Raw genomic sequence first — 13,950 nt, 5'->3', positions numbered from 1 at the left:
TTTCTTCGAGAGACCATCTGATCTTCTGAACACTGATTTGGCTATTAAAACTTTCAGGATGTTTCAATCTCTGGTGCTGGGACAGTCCTCTCTTGCTTGCAAAGGAACTTGAACAGCTTGAGTGATCAAAGCCGTTGGTTGACATACTTCGTGTTTCAAGGGATGACCCTTAAACCAAACTCTCTGCAAATTCGAACTTTGACGAAGCCAAAAGCCCGGAGGACAAATCCAGGGGGGGGGGGGTTGATGTTACCCACTCTTAGTTTCACTTGACCCAAGTTTATCCAGGACGAACCTGGGAGCATTTACTCCCCGGAGGTGATAGGTCCTCTAATGGTACAGAGGCTAAGGACGAATTGTACCGTGCGCAAATTAAAAAATTCGCACACTTGATCAAATTTTTCCAAAAAAAGGAAAAAAAAAGTCATGCCTCGCTGTCTCAAGGCAGAACCTTGAAACAAGACTAGCTGGTTTTGAAACTCGACTGCTACGAAGCTAGAACCCCGAGGGTGAATCCAGGGGAGGGTCGAGGTTGCCCACTCTTAGTTTCACTTGACCCGAAGTCGAAGTTTATCCAGGGCGAACCTGGGGGAGCAGAGGTGGTGGGTAAAGAGTCTATCAAATGTTTTTATTAACTCATTATTCTTTTACAAGATCGGTCGGTGAGTCGGACCACTCAAATTTACAACAGAACAAAGAATTTGAAGTAACAGAACAACTTTGCGGAAAGCCAAGAGTTCTAGGTGTCACATAGTCGATCACCTTTACAACACTCAACCCAAATTAAAGGGGAGGAAGAATAACATCCAAATTTAGTTAAATCTAAGACAATAATAACAATAGTATAGAGGAGTTTTAGGGGTGGCAAATCTCCACCCTTACATTGCTCGAACCTGTTACAGGGAGGTATGAAAACTAACCTAGAGATGTTAAGAATATTGGTAAAAATATTACAAGCATTTAAATGAATTACAATTTAGTTGAAGACTCAGGTGGCAATTCTCCACCTTTAACAGAAGCTCGATCCTTAAAGGGAGAGGTAAAACATGCCTAACGGAGGAATTTGCAGCACACGTCTAGCAAAGCAGTGCACTCTCAACTTCTGGAAGTGAACCTCATGAAGATTCTGTATGCGGCCAGGCCCCCGATCAACACTCTTTTTGAGATGACAGGAATGTCTTGTTTCTTGATTAGCTTTTAATCTAATAGGTTCCAGGCACTTTCAGATGCTCATACTGCAGGACAGCTGATACAGCAGGACGATGACACGAACAAGCTCTACTCTATAGATTGACTTGATAGTACACATCAATCCAAGGTCGCTTGCGTAATAATCCGCTTTGCGTGCATTGGCCCTCTGGAGGTTCTCTCCTTCAGACAACACCTGGATATCGATCACCACTACCAGGTCCCCATAACGAAGGACCAGGTCGGGTTTTCGAAGGCCAGTGGTGCTGGCGAGAAGTGGTTCCTCGTGAATCTCAATGTCATGTTTTTCAATGGATCTCTTGAGATATTTTGCTATAGCATTGCGTCTTGCTATTCTTTTTGCATGTGTTCTCGATCAAACTTGTAACACATGCTCCAGGGTTTCTCTTTTATTATATCCAGCTCTACACCCGCGCGATGATCATGTTAACGTAGGCAAGGCATTAATTCTGAGCTTAGAGGCCCATATATAGTCTCTCCTGGAGAGGTATCTATTGCCCGCTGCAATCCAATTATGTTGCTATGGAACTTGATTGGAGTTTTTTAATGCCGCGCCGTCGTTAGAGCTGTAAAAGGCGGTTTTTGCGACCACGGAATGGTGTTGTCCCGGATATAAAATACGGGCTTGAAACGTCTGGCTCTCGAGATACTCAGTGACGAGAGAGGATCCTTTTGCATCAAAGCCAAGGTCCCGCGATAGCCTATCAATTCGTAGGGCTCTAATTCTAGGAACGACGAGCCTGTAAGACAAGAGGCCAAGGCCTCCATCCCTAACTGCAGAGTGAATATACGCATTGGGACAATCGTGTGGTAAATTAATAGTCTTTCTTACAAAGGCTCTCACCATAACATCTGCCTTTTTAAGTACTTTCGCTTGAGGTGTAGAAAGTATTAGCATATGCAGGAATCGTGGAATCACGAAATTCCTTACTCCAAATAACTTTTCCTGCGGCTTAAGAGGCGCACTTTTGATCGCTTCAAGCATTTCCTTAATATTCTCAAGAGGTGTTGCAGCCATAAGACCAGATTTGGAAAACATCACTACTAGGTACTTAAATGAGACAAAGTTTCTTGGAATGGTTTTGGACTCAAAATTAACTTTTAAACTACATATTCAATATTTAAGAAAAGCTTGTAACGCAAAACTAAATTTACTGAAAGTTTTAACAAACTCATCTTGGGGGGCAGATACAAATTCAATGTTAAAAATTTATCGAAATGTTATCCGATCAAAACTTGATTATGACTGTATTGTTTACGGTTCTGCTAGAAAATCAGCTCTAAAATATCTTGACACAATTCCCAACGCAGGCATACGTATTGCCACTGGAACATTCCGAACCTCTCCAATTAAGAGTTTAAATGTACTCTATCATGAACCATCCCTCTCTACGCAGCGAAACAAATTATCATTAACTTACTATTTTCATATCAAGAGCCATCCTTACCATCCTATTTATCATAACGTTTTAATGCCCAATTACGAAAGACTTTTTATGAACAAACCATCTTCAGTACCAACTTTCGGTTTGAGGATGAAAAAACTTTTAGCTGATCATAATCTAGAGGATTTTAGTATCTTACTGACTTTTCCGCCGAAACCTCCTTGGAAATTGACCCAGGTTTAAACCCTAGACGTTTTTAACAATTTGACTAAAGGACAAACTACAGATGTCATTTATCAACAGACTTTTAAATTTCATAGAGAAGAATATTCTGACTATAAATCTATTTATACCGATGGATCTAAACGTGAAGGTTATACGGCAAGCGGAGTTAAATTTCCTGTTTGTACCATTTCAGAAAAACTTCATCCAAACTGCTCAATATTTACTGCTGAATCTCATGCCATATTCTTAGCACTTCAGTACATATTAACCCAGAAACGCACAAAATGGTTTATATATTCCGATTCAAAAAGTTGCATTGCAGCGCTACATAACCAATCTCCTAATCCTCACTCCATTTTCAATAACATTTTAGACACTTATTATAATTTGTTACAAGATGGACATAAAGTAACTTTTTGCTGGATCCCAGGTCATACAAACATAACAGGAAACGAAGATGCTGACTGAATAGCAAAATCAACAAACAATCTATCGAACAATCCACTGACCTATTCCGATGTAAAAAAAATCAATTCAAAATATTCCCGAATCACAATGGCAAAACTGTTGGAAGAATGAAACTAGTAACAAACTACACGCCATTGAAACTTACATACAGACTTATAAACAGTTAAACATCAGTCGAAAACTTGAAGTGCTTTTAAATCGCTTGCGTATTGGCCACACACGAATAACTCATAAACACCTTTTTCTAAACAAACCAGAACCAGAATGCACAAACTGTAAAGAACATTTAACTGTTATACATATTTTGATCGAATGCAGTAAATTTAAAAACCAGAGATTGCGTCATTTTGGTACCTTCCATCCGTCATTGTTTTCACTAATTGGAGATGATCCTTAGTCTAACATTTTCTCATACCTTAAGGATATTGGCATTTATACATCTATCTAGTTTTTAAACCAAAACAGAATTGTGAACCTAGCTATAAAATATCTACCTAGTTGGTGGTGCGATATAGCTAAGACTGGCTCTTGCGCCAAAAACCCAAACAACCAAACCAAACCTAATCAACCAAATTTCTTAGGGCATAAGGAATTGGTCTACTCTTGCAAAATATAGGAATTGTTTCCTGTTTCATAGCTATGTTTATTGGATCTCCCTATATACCAGATTTGTCATCTAAATTAAAACAATTTGGAAATTTAGTGTTTAAATATTGAAAAATGGAAGAATTACTGAAAGCAAGATTACTATTATCAACATTACTATTACTAACATTGGACACAGCATTAATAAAATTATCAAACCTTATATTCAATTTTTCAATCCACTCTCTACCCAACAAAGTTGATTTGTCAATACTATCAACAACAATTAGTGGAAGAGTATAACATTTATCCTCATAAGTAACAGGAACCTCATAATTACCCAAAATCTTTAAAACTTCCCTAGTATATGATTTCAAAATTGATAGTGTATGGTTTTGAAGGATTATCAATATTATGCACATTGTTCAGGTAAAATTCTGAAGAATCCCCAACTCTTTCATTAGCTGCAACAAAATTTGTGGAGGAAACTTTACACGCAGGCCTGATATGACCCTTAACACCACACTTATAACACCTTGCATTCTCAAAATTGCAATTCCCTTGTTGAGATTTTGCACAGTGCTTGCAGGGTTTTGCTCCTTTTAAACCTTGTACTTGAAGAGCGTTTCTCTTCTTGGAATAACTTCCACCTTTCTTTTGAGAAGGATGCTTCTTGTACTTTTGATCAGAGATTTTCAACACATTAGTACCCCCCTTTTTTTAAGGATTTTGTTTCTCTGGAAGCTGTTTCCATGGCAAGTGCTAGTTCAGAAGCTTTGATGATATTTATATCATTTTCACTAAGCAATTTATTTTGAATCTGTTCAGACTGCAATCCACAAACAAGCTTTTCTCTAAGAGCATCATTCAAAAATGCACTAAAATCACATCTGCTCGCCAGCTCTTTTATCTTTACAACAAAAGTAGCTATGTCCTCGTTTCCCTGATGTAAATTATAAAAACGGAAATGTTCCATAATAGTAGATGAAGTGGGAGAGTAATAATCAGTCAGTACTTTTAAAATTTCATTATGTTTAACCGTTTTCATATCACGTGGTTGAAGTAAGTTTCGAAGAAGTGAAAATATTTTCTTACCGATAGCTGATAAGAGTAAAGCTCGCTTTTCATCATCCGTGGTAATCTTATTGGCTTCAAAAAAGAAATCGGCTTGTAGTAAATACTCTTCAAAATTATCACCTTTCACAAAGCTTTGTAAATGTCCAGCACTAACGTTCGGCATTTTGGATTTGGCTGATTATTCACTGCTACAGCAAATTAACTTAATTCCAATTTCCTCCTCGCCATTGTTATAATCAGGAAGCCAGCAGACCAGACAATGTTATTTAATGAATGGAAAATGAAATAAAGAATGCATTATCAATTTAATTACTTATTTAGATAGAAGAAAGACAAGTTATACATGTTCAAACCCTCAACGTTGGAGTCGATAGATTATTGATTACTAGTTATTCAGTTCAGTTCTCACTTCACTGTACGTTGCGAGATGTATGAAAGATATGACAGAAAGTTGTCCTGGCATTCGAATATATGTTGGTGATGTAGTGGACAAAGTCCTCTCCAATTCCCTTGGTTCTTAGAGCATTGGCAATCGATTCTGGTGTGATTGAGTCAAATGCCTTTTCGAAGTAGATGAATGCACAAGCTACGGATTTGAAGCTCTTTTTAGCGTGACTGAAGATCTTATCCAGGGTGTCAATCCCTCTGGCTATTCCATCAAACTTTTGGAACCCAAACTCCATAGCGTCGAGGGAGATGGTTTTGTTCAGTCTTGCAACTAGTATCTTGTGGTGTTGCCTGAGGAGGATCGAATCTATAGAGATGGGCCTAAGCTTGTTTGGTTCTTGAATGTTAACTCCTTTTGGCAGGAAAATCGTTCTGGAGTCCAACAGAATAGATTGCAGCTAATCTAGAAGATTCATGATCGTAAATAATTTACACCTGGCCTTGATAGGAATCTTATTTAACATCTTGGAAGTAATTCCCTCTGGACCGGGAGAGGTTTGCCAATTCATCTTTGCTTGGATCACTTCTTCTGGTGTGACTGGGTTAAGTAGTTAATGTCTTGGGTTGTCAGGATTCGATTCAACTGGTGCAGCAGGATCAACTAGGACGGCATTCAAGGGCACTTTTGTGATTAGATTTTCCCAGTACGATAATGCATCTTCAGAAGAGAGTGAATTTGATATAGAAATATGATTGAAGATCGACTCAGCCGCAGCCTTCCTGTTTTTGTGGTATAGTGCTTGTAGTCGTTGGTACTCGATCTTCTTTAACTTCCGTTTAGAAAGCTGTTTTGGATCAGGTCTGTTCGTCCGTCTTGGTGGTCCGGGATGTCTAACCTTCTGTTTTGTATACTCAGCTCCAGGCAAGGCTTGGAGATAGAGATCAACAGCTCTTTTAGCATCCGCCAGGCTGGTTGCGTAAGTTTCAAGTGCCTGGTCAAGGAAAGCCTCAGGAGACTGGGGATCGAATGCTGGTCTAAGTCTTCCATCAGAGTTAAGATCCGATATTTTTTTTATTTCCAATGGCAGGGCATAAACAAGAAATAACACAGAAAACAAATGCAAAGACAAAACAGGTGAATAAATAAACTAAACAGAATGACCGAAGTCATTGCCCTAAAAGTTCTCTGGCTTGCCAATAAAGCGACGATTCAGAGCCGGAATGCAATGCAGCACAGCGGCGGAGGTGGGTCTTATTCATGGGCTCTGCCAAGTTGCAGAGCGGGCAGTCAGGTGAATTTAGGATACCGATGCGGTGCAAGTGTTCAGCCAGACAGTCGTGGCCCGTTAGGAGTCGAAACTGTGCCACAACTTCACGGCGTGGACCATTAGGGATATTTAGGAGGTCATCTTTCCACCACTTGGCTTTTATTCTTCCTTGTAATTTGGAAGCAAGAGTTCTTTTAAAAACTTGTTTTAGATGTAGCTTTATACTGTGGTAGGAGATCTCTGTATGTTTTAGCTGGAGAAGCCCAGCGTCCGCCTGTTCGTTTCCATAGATACCACAGTGCCCAGGTACCCACTGGAGCACAACACGTTTCTTTCGTGATGTCAAAATTTCTACGAATTCCTGGATATGGAGAATTTCACAAGATGAGGGAGAGATTGAATTTATGGCCTGGATTGCAGCATGTGAATCAGAGAACAGGGCCACTCTGTCAAAGACATCATAAAGAGCCACTAGTTGTTTTAAGGCAATCCGAATTGCCTCAACCTCTCTGTCAAATGCTGCTCTGTAGTCCCCTGCAGAAGCATAAAAATTGAACAACTTTGAATGTACACCTGCACCGACTGACAACTGAGTATCAGAGTAGGAACCATCTGTAAAGACATGTAGCCACTCCGATTCTGGGTACCTCAAATCAATGGTTTCCAAAGCACATGCTCTCAAGACATCTGGGGGAGTGTAACTTTTGAACAGCTTGTCTTGGAGATCTAGGTTTATTTCAAAATTCGGGATACTTAGAGGGTTTACTGGTTTAATTATTTTCTGTACTTTAACTGGAAGATTTGAAGGTTGTCTGGACTTTTGAACACACTGTATAAAACCATTTTGGGTCTTTAGATTTCTAGAGCTGGGACTGTTAATGACCCAAGAACTGTTTGCGATTCTTAGCAATTTCTCGTATAAAATTAGGGCCTTTCCATCGATGGTATCTTTTATTGTTGCAGTGTTGGTCAAAAGCAACAACGCATCGATAGGTGTCGTTTTAACAGCTCCAGTGATAAGTCGCAGACATTGGTTTTGCAGAACTTCCAGTTTCTGAATAATTTGATCGCTTGCTGTTATAAGTGGTTCACAGCAATAGGTTATTAAAGGCAATATAAAAGTCTTGTAGGTGATGTTAAGCGTTGATCTAGCACATCCCCAGCGAAAACCCGCTAGACGCTTTAAAATGGGTATTTTCTTAAGAAAGCGATCCGTGATGGATTCAGCGTGCGCTTTCCAATTCAACTTGTTGTCAAATGTTACTCCAAGGTAACGATACCCATTTGTAGGGGAGAGCTTAGTGTTATTGTACTTTAGTTCAGGAAAGAGTCCCCGATGGGTCAATGAGAAAGACTGGACCCTGGTTTTCTGAAGATTCACTGTCATGTTATTTTCAGTGCTCCAACTTGAAAGCAGGGCAAGGGCTTGGTTAAGTTTAACTTCAATTGTAGATTTTGCATTTCTCTTAGATGCTTGTGTCCAGATGACAAGGTCATCGGCAAAGAGCAAACAATGAACATCTTTAATAGACTTTAGAGCATGAACAAGATCATTAATGAATATATTGAACAGCACACAACTGCTAGCTGCTCCCTGAGGGAGGCCTGTTTGTAAATTATAAAATTTTGAGAAATCATTTAAAAATCTGATTTTGCAGATGCATTGGTCCGTGAAAGCTCTTATCCACTTGAGCATTCTCCTACACACTCCGATTTCAAGCAGTTTTTGTTGAAGCTTCTCCCTCCAAGCCGTGTCATAGGCACCCTTGAAGTCAATATAAACTGCTGTAAGGATGTGTCTTTTATCTAGAGCATCTTTAATAGTTTGGCTGAGGTAAGTGACCTGATCTGTTGTCGATCTGTTTTTCCTAAATCTAGCCTGTTCTTCCGCAATTATGTTTTTATCATCTAAGAACCAATTTAGTCTGCTGATAATTAGTCTCGCCATAGTTTTCCCGAGGATGCTAGTGAGAGATATTGGCCTATAGCTGTTGAGCTGCGTAAGGTCTTTGTCTTTCTTTAGAATGGGGATATCAGCTCGCTTCCACTGTGAAAGCACAAGACCAGTCTCCCATATCCTGTTAAATGTGCGAAGAATAGTTTCTCTGGCAATTCCACTAAGGTGCCTTAAGAATTCTGCATGTATATGGTCTTCACCAGGAGATTTCTTTAGCTTTAGGTGGTCAAAAGCCATCGTCCGGGACATCGTCTGAATTGTTCAGTGATTTTTCAAATTCCACAGAGGCCCTTTTAATATGTTTTGAATTGAGAAGTGCAAAGGATCCTTTTCTTTGGTTTTCTGCATAAGTTTGACCAAATGCATTTGCCACATCTCTATCAGAAGTTAAAAGTCTTCCACCAAAGGAAACGGGCTCCTTTTTAGAAACAGGTCTTTTGTTCTGCAAGGTTGTCAAGAATTTAAACGTTTTCAAACTATCTTCCTTATAATTTATATTATTGATAAATCCATCAAAAGCCTTTCGTTTGGCTGCCAAAGCAGCCTTCCTAAAAACTGATACTTGTCTCCTCCAGAGGATGACATCTGACGGTTTTTTAGATAATTCAGGTTTCCTTAAGATCCGATATAAGATAAGGAATAGTCCCAATCAACAGAGTTTGATCTGGATCTTCTTCGCTGATGATGGACTTCGTGGGTGGCAGAATCTGGCTCTTGAAGGCGAATCTCAGGAGGGGCAAGTTCTCCAGAACCGATGTTGGTATTATTAAACTCCACAGGATCGACAACAGGAACGCCATTATTCACAGAATCTCCATCACCGTTCATCATCCTTCCAAGCGAAGTAGAGTGACTTAGCTATGTTGATTCTTAACCCATAACTGGTAAGCGGCGGCCGGATAGACGTCAGCATCCTCTGGAGGGCTACTGTGTTCTGTCCAATTAAAATGAGATCGTCTGCATAGGCGATATGTGACATCTTCTCTCCTGTGACTGAAATACCAAACCGGGGATCAATCCTCGAGAGAACATCATCCATTACACAAAGAAATATGGAGGAGGAGAGTGGATCCCCTTGCCGGATGAATAGGCTCCGATTTCTTGTTCCTCAAATGAAATGTGTGAAATATATTCTACAACGTCCTCTCCGATTCCCTTAATTCTAAGGGCATTTGTGATAGCTTCATTGGTGATAGAGTCGAAGGCTTTCTCGAAGTCCAAGAAGGCGCAGGCAACCGACTTGAAGTTCTTTCTAGCATGATGGAAGACGCTATCCAAGGCGTCCACTCCCTTGGCTATTCCGTCGAATTTCTGGAATCCATATTGCCTCGAATTAAATGTGATGGACTGATTTAATCTGGTTGCAAGGATCTTATCATGCTGCCTGAGGAATATGGAGGCAATAGAAATCGGCCGGAGTTTGCTCGGTTCCGTAATGTTCGCACCCTTTGGAATGAAGATGGTCTTCGAGTTGAGAATACTAGGGGGCACCCATGCAAGCTGATTCAAAAGCACGTAGAGTTAGCACTTTGCCCTAGTTGGAATCTTGTTCAAAATCGTAGATGTTACTCCGTCAGGTCCTGGGGACGACTGCCACGGCTTTCTTGCCTGATCCACTTCTTCCGGGTTTAACTGGATCCAAAAGATGTTGCTTTGGGTCGTCTTCATCTGGATGTACCGCAGGAACTGGATTATCAATAGTAGTGCCAAGTGGATTTATGGTAATAAGGTCCCTCCAGAAAACAAAGGTGGTTCCATGTGAGAGTGAGTTCGAAATGGAGGTTTGATTAAATATGGCGTCTGCCGCAGATTTTCTGTTCTTACTGTTCTTGTATCTTGAGCCCTTCTTGGACTTGAAACTTCTGTGACAGAGGTTGCAGGTGAAGACAAGGCATGCGCCTCCACCAACGGGTGCATTGGGACTGGAAACAGCTCCAGTGTCACTGATGCCATTATTAAAAAATTATTCTGCTGCTAGAAAAATAAAATCGACCGAGTGGGCTGCTAACCCACAAGGTCGTGTCACTATTCAGAGGTCGCTATTAGCCAACACAGAGCAAGCTCTAAGTCGTTACCGACGGGAACCACGAGGAGGTTGCGACTTGAACAGCGACTAACTAGACTCAATCTCAAGGATCCTCACCCACAAGTTGGTTCACCTTAAGAGAGTCATAGTTACTCCCACCAGTTCATTTTTTTGACCAGCACAACAAGTAACAATAACAACAAACAAGTAAACCGGCCAATGAACAAATTTGCACACTTCAAAGGACAGTGCTCGCCAAAAACAATAGACACACCAGCAAGCTTAGTCACATTTTGCACCTCCAGTTAAACCTGGTCATTTGGCGATGCGTTCGCCAAATGCTAATTCCGCGAATTAACGTTCTCGTGCTAAAAATTTTGATGTCTTTCTTCGAGATGATCTTGAATCCCAACAAGCTGAAATAGACTTCTCAGCAATTAATAGTGAGGCTCGTTATAAAGGGTCTTTGATATCGTAGTCCTGTGAGATGCCTCTCAAGCCCGCTGTACTTCTCCACCTTTCTCATGTGCGCTTTATTCAAATCATACTGATGATTGATGATCTGAGCATCTATAACAAAGACGTTTGTTTCGTTCATGGCAACTATATCAGGATTTAAATCTCCGTCGGGGTCAGAGAAGATCGGTTCTTTATTTGAAGATTCCTGATTTCCTGTTCTTGCTATACAGGTTCTGCAGGAACTTGTATTCACTTCTTCTCAGAGCACGCCTAGACATTGGCATGAACGTGTCAGGTCTCCCCAAGAGAGCGATTCTTTGCAGGGATCTCGGGATTTTCCCCTTTTGGCAAAATGGAATGAAGATAGAGTTCGATGGGTCCTTTAACTTCATCATGCTTACCTTCTAGAACTTTCTCGAAAGCCAGGTCCAAATATCGTCAGAGGTCGCTATTAGCTGACTCAGAGCAAGCTCTGGGTCGTTACCGGCGAAAACCACGAGGAGGTTGCGACTTGAACAGCGACTAACTAAACTCGATCTCAAGGATCATCACCCACAAGTGAGTTAATTTTTTTACCAGCACAACAAGTAACAATAACAACAAACAAGCAACCGACCAATGAACAAATTTGCACACTTCAAAGGGCAGTGCTTGCCAAAAACAATAGACACACCAGCAAGCTTAGTCACATTTTGCATCTCCAGTTAAGCCTGGTCATTTAGCAAAGGTCTTTAACATGAAATGTTTTTGTTAAAGCTTGAGAGGGGCCTGTTCAAGCTTCGATAGTAACAGCTTTACATCCTTGTCCGGATATTCAATCCTTCCGTTTGGAGTGCAAGAGACCCCCAGGTACTTAAAGGTTGTCCCGAGGCCAGCTCTAGGAATGTTCTTTCCTAGTACCTGTACGTTTTTTCTGGAGTCGAATACTGCCCTTTTTAAATGCCCGTCTCCTTTCCATGCAGAGAAGAGGGATTTGGCAATATTGATCTTCAATCCATAACTGGTGACGGCCGGAAGGATGGATGACAGCATACGTTGCAGTGCTACTTGATCTTGCCCAATTAAAATTAGATCGTCAGCATATGCGATGTAAGAAAGTTTCTCAACATCAATAGTAATGCCAAGTTTAGTGTCAATTCCAGAAAGGATGTCATCCATAACACAGAGGAAGAGAAATGATGAGAGCGGGGCCCCCTGGCGGACTCCTCTTGTCGGATGGGTTGGCTCCGATTTCTTCCTCCTCAGGTGTAGGGTGGTCTTAGCATTTGAGTAGATATTAGAGACGTATTCAATGAAATCCTCTCCAATCCCTTTAAGTCTTAGAGCGTTCGTGATGGATTCTTTAGTGATGGAATCGAATGACTTTTCAAAATCTAAGAAGGCGCAGGCGATTGATCTAAAGTGCTTCTTGGCATGATGGAATACTTTATCCAGGGCACCAACCCCCTTAGCGATGCCATCAAATTTCTGGAATCCGAATTGTTTTGGGCTATGACAAATTGATTGGTTAAGTCTCGTAGCAAGTATCTTGTAATGCTGCTTCAGCATCATGGAGGCGATGGAGATTGGTCGCAATTTGCTTGGCTCTGATATGTCAGCACCTTTTGAGATGAGGATTGTCTTGGAGTTCAAGATGATTGGAGGCACCAAGGCAAGCTTATTCAGAAGGGTGTAGAACTTACATTTTTCTCGAGTTGAGATTTTATTCAGTATTTTCGAAGTGATGCCATCCAGCCCTGGTGACGATTGCCAAGGCATCTTCGCTAGGTCCATTTCCTCTGGGGTAACAGGGTCCAAGAGATGCAGATTCGGATTATCTTGGTTCAAGAGGACTGGAACAGCCGGTTCACTGATTACCGCATCGAGTGGGACCTTGGTAAGAAGATTTCTCCAATAGTCAAAAGTTGACTCATGCGTAAGGTTGTCTGAGATCGAAGTCTGGTTGAAGATTCGATTGGCTGCTGATTTCCTGTTCTTGCTGTACAGGTTCTGCAGGAACTTGTATTCACTTCTTCACTGAGCACGCCTAGACATTGGTTTGGAGGTGTCAGGTCTCCCCAAGGGAGGTCTATGTTGCTTCCTTCGATTCCTAGAGTTGGAGTTTGTAGGGATCTCGGGATTTCCCACTTTTGGCAAAATGGAATGAAGATATAGTCAGAGACAACCTCCGAGTCCTCTTTTGGTCTTAAAACTTCTAAGACAGCAGTTGCAAGTGAACGCAAGGCATGCGCTTCCCCCTGCTGGTGCATCTGAATTAACATCGGCCCCAGCGTCATTGGTGCTGTTATCACTGTATATACTGTCTTGAGCTAAAAAATAAATCGACCGAGTGGGCTGCTAACCCACAAGGTCGTGTCACTGTTCAGAGGTCTCTATTGGCCGACTCAGAGCAAGCTCTGAGTCGTTACCGGCGGAAACCACGAGGAGGTTGCGACTTGAACAGCGACTAACTAGACTCAATCTCAAGGATCCTCACCCACAAGTGGGTTCATTTTTTTACTAGCTAACAAAGAACAATGACCAGTCAAAAAGAACAAATTAGCACACTAGGCAGTGCTCGCCACAACAAAGCAATACACCCCCTGGTTTAATCACAATTTACATCTCCAATTCACATTGGTCATTTGGTCATGTCTCCGCCATATATTAATGCCGCCAATGATAGCTCTTGTACTTAATATTTTAATGTCTTTTTTCGAGATGTACGAACAAGGTAACTTACTATAGCATCGTGCATTTTGATTCGCTGCTGGTGCGTGGCGTAACATTACTGAAGAATGTGATTCAATGTCTCTGGGGAGCTGCATCCTCTTCTGCATTGATTTGTCTTGGCAGGACGACCACGCGTGGTCCGAGCTCTGTTAAACAGAAACTCGTACCGCAAATGGAGGCAGTTGATGAAGT

The 13,950-nt window shown here is 41.2% G+C and overlaps 2 protein-coding genes across 2 annotated transcripts; both read right to left on the bottom strand.

Annotated features, from left to right (window-relative positions):
- Positions 1 to 4,575: 4,575 nt before the first annotated feature.
- Positions 4,576 to 5,112, bottom strand: LOC107453815 (uncharacterized). The gene has a single exon (XM_016070777.1). It carries the CDS (start codon positions 5,110 to 5,112, stop codon positions 4,576 to 4,578), a length of 537 nt encoding a protein of 178 aa, XP_015926263.1.
- An 835-nt stretch (positions 5,113 to 5,947) lies between these two features.
- LOC147808492 (uncharacterized) lies at positions 5,948 to 8,798 on the bottom strand. Its single transcript, XM_087165184.1, has 3 exons — positions 8,309 to 8,798; positions 6,511 to 8,209; positions 5,948 to 6,377 (listed from the first exon to the last, which is right to left on the bottom strand). Exons 1-3 carry the CDS (start codon positions 8,796 to 8,798, stop codon positions 5,948 to 5,950), a joined length of 2,619 nt encoding a protein of 872 aa, XP_087021310.1.
- Between the last annotated feature and the right edge of the window lie 5,152 nt (positions 8,799 to 13,950).

The sequence above is a fragment of the Parasteatoda tepidariorum genome, chromosome 5 (genome assembly GCF_982258835.1).
Source record: "Parasteatoda tepidariorum strain Cologne lab strain chromosome 5, Ptep-v5.0, whole genome shotgun sequence".
Lineage (NCBI taxonomy): Eukaryota > Metazoa > Arthropoda > Arachnida > Araneae > Theridiidae > Parasteatoda > Parasteatoda tepidariorum.
This window is presented reverse-complemented; position numbering and strand designations above follow the sequence as displayed.

Excerpts from the sequence above, each read along its gene's own strand:
- LOC147808492 (XM_087165184.1), bottom strand. The coding sequence starts at position 8,798 with ATGGCTTTTGACCACCTAAAGCTAAAGAAATCTCCTGGTGAAGACCAT. Across the intron at positions 8,210-8,308 it reads ACTGCTTGAAATCGGAGTGT|GCCTCCCTCAGGGAGCAGCT; the intron begins GTAGGAGAATGC and ends ATTTACAAACAG. Across the intron at positions 6,378-6,510 it reads CAAGCCAGAGAACTTTTAGG|ACTTAGACCAGCATTCGATC; the intron begins GCAATGACTTCG and ends CTCTGATGGAAG.
- LOC107453815 (XM_016070777.1), bottom strand. The coding sequence starts at position 5,112 with ATGCCGAACGTTAGTGCTGGACATTTACAAAGCTTTGTGAAAGGTGAT.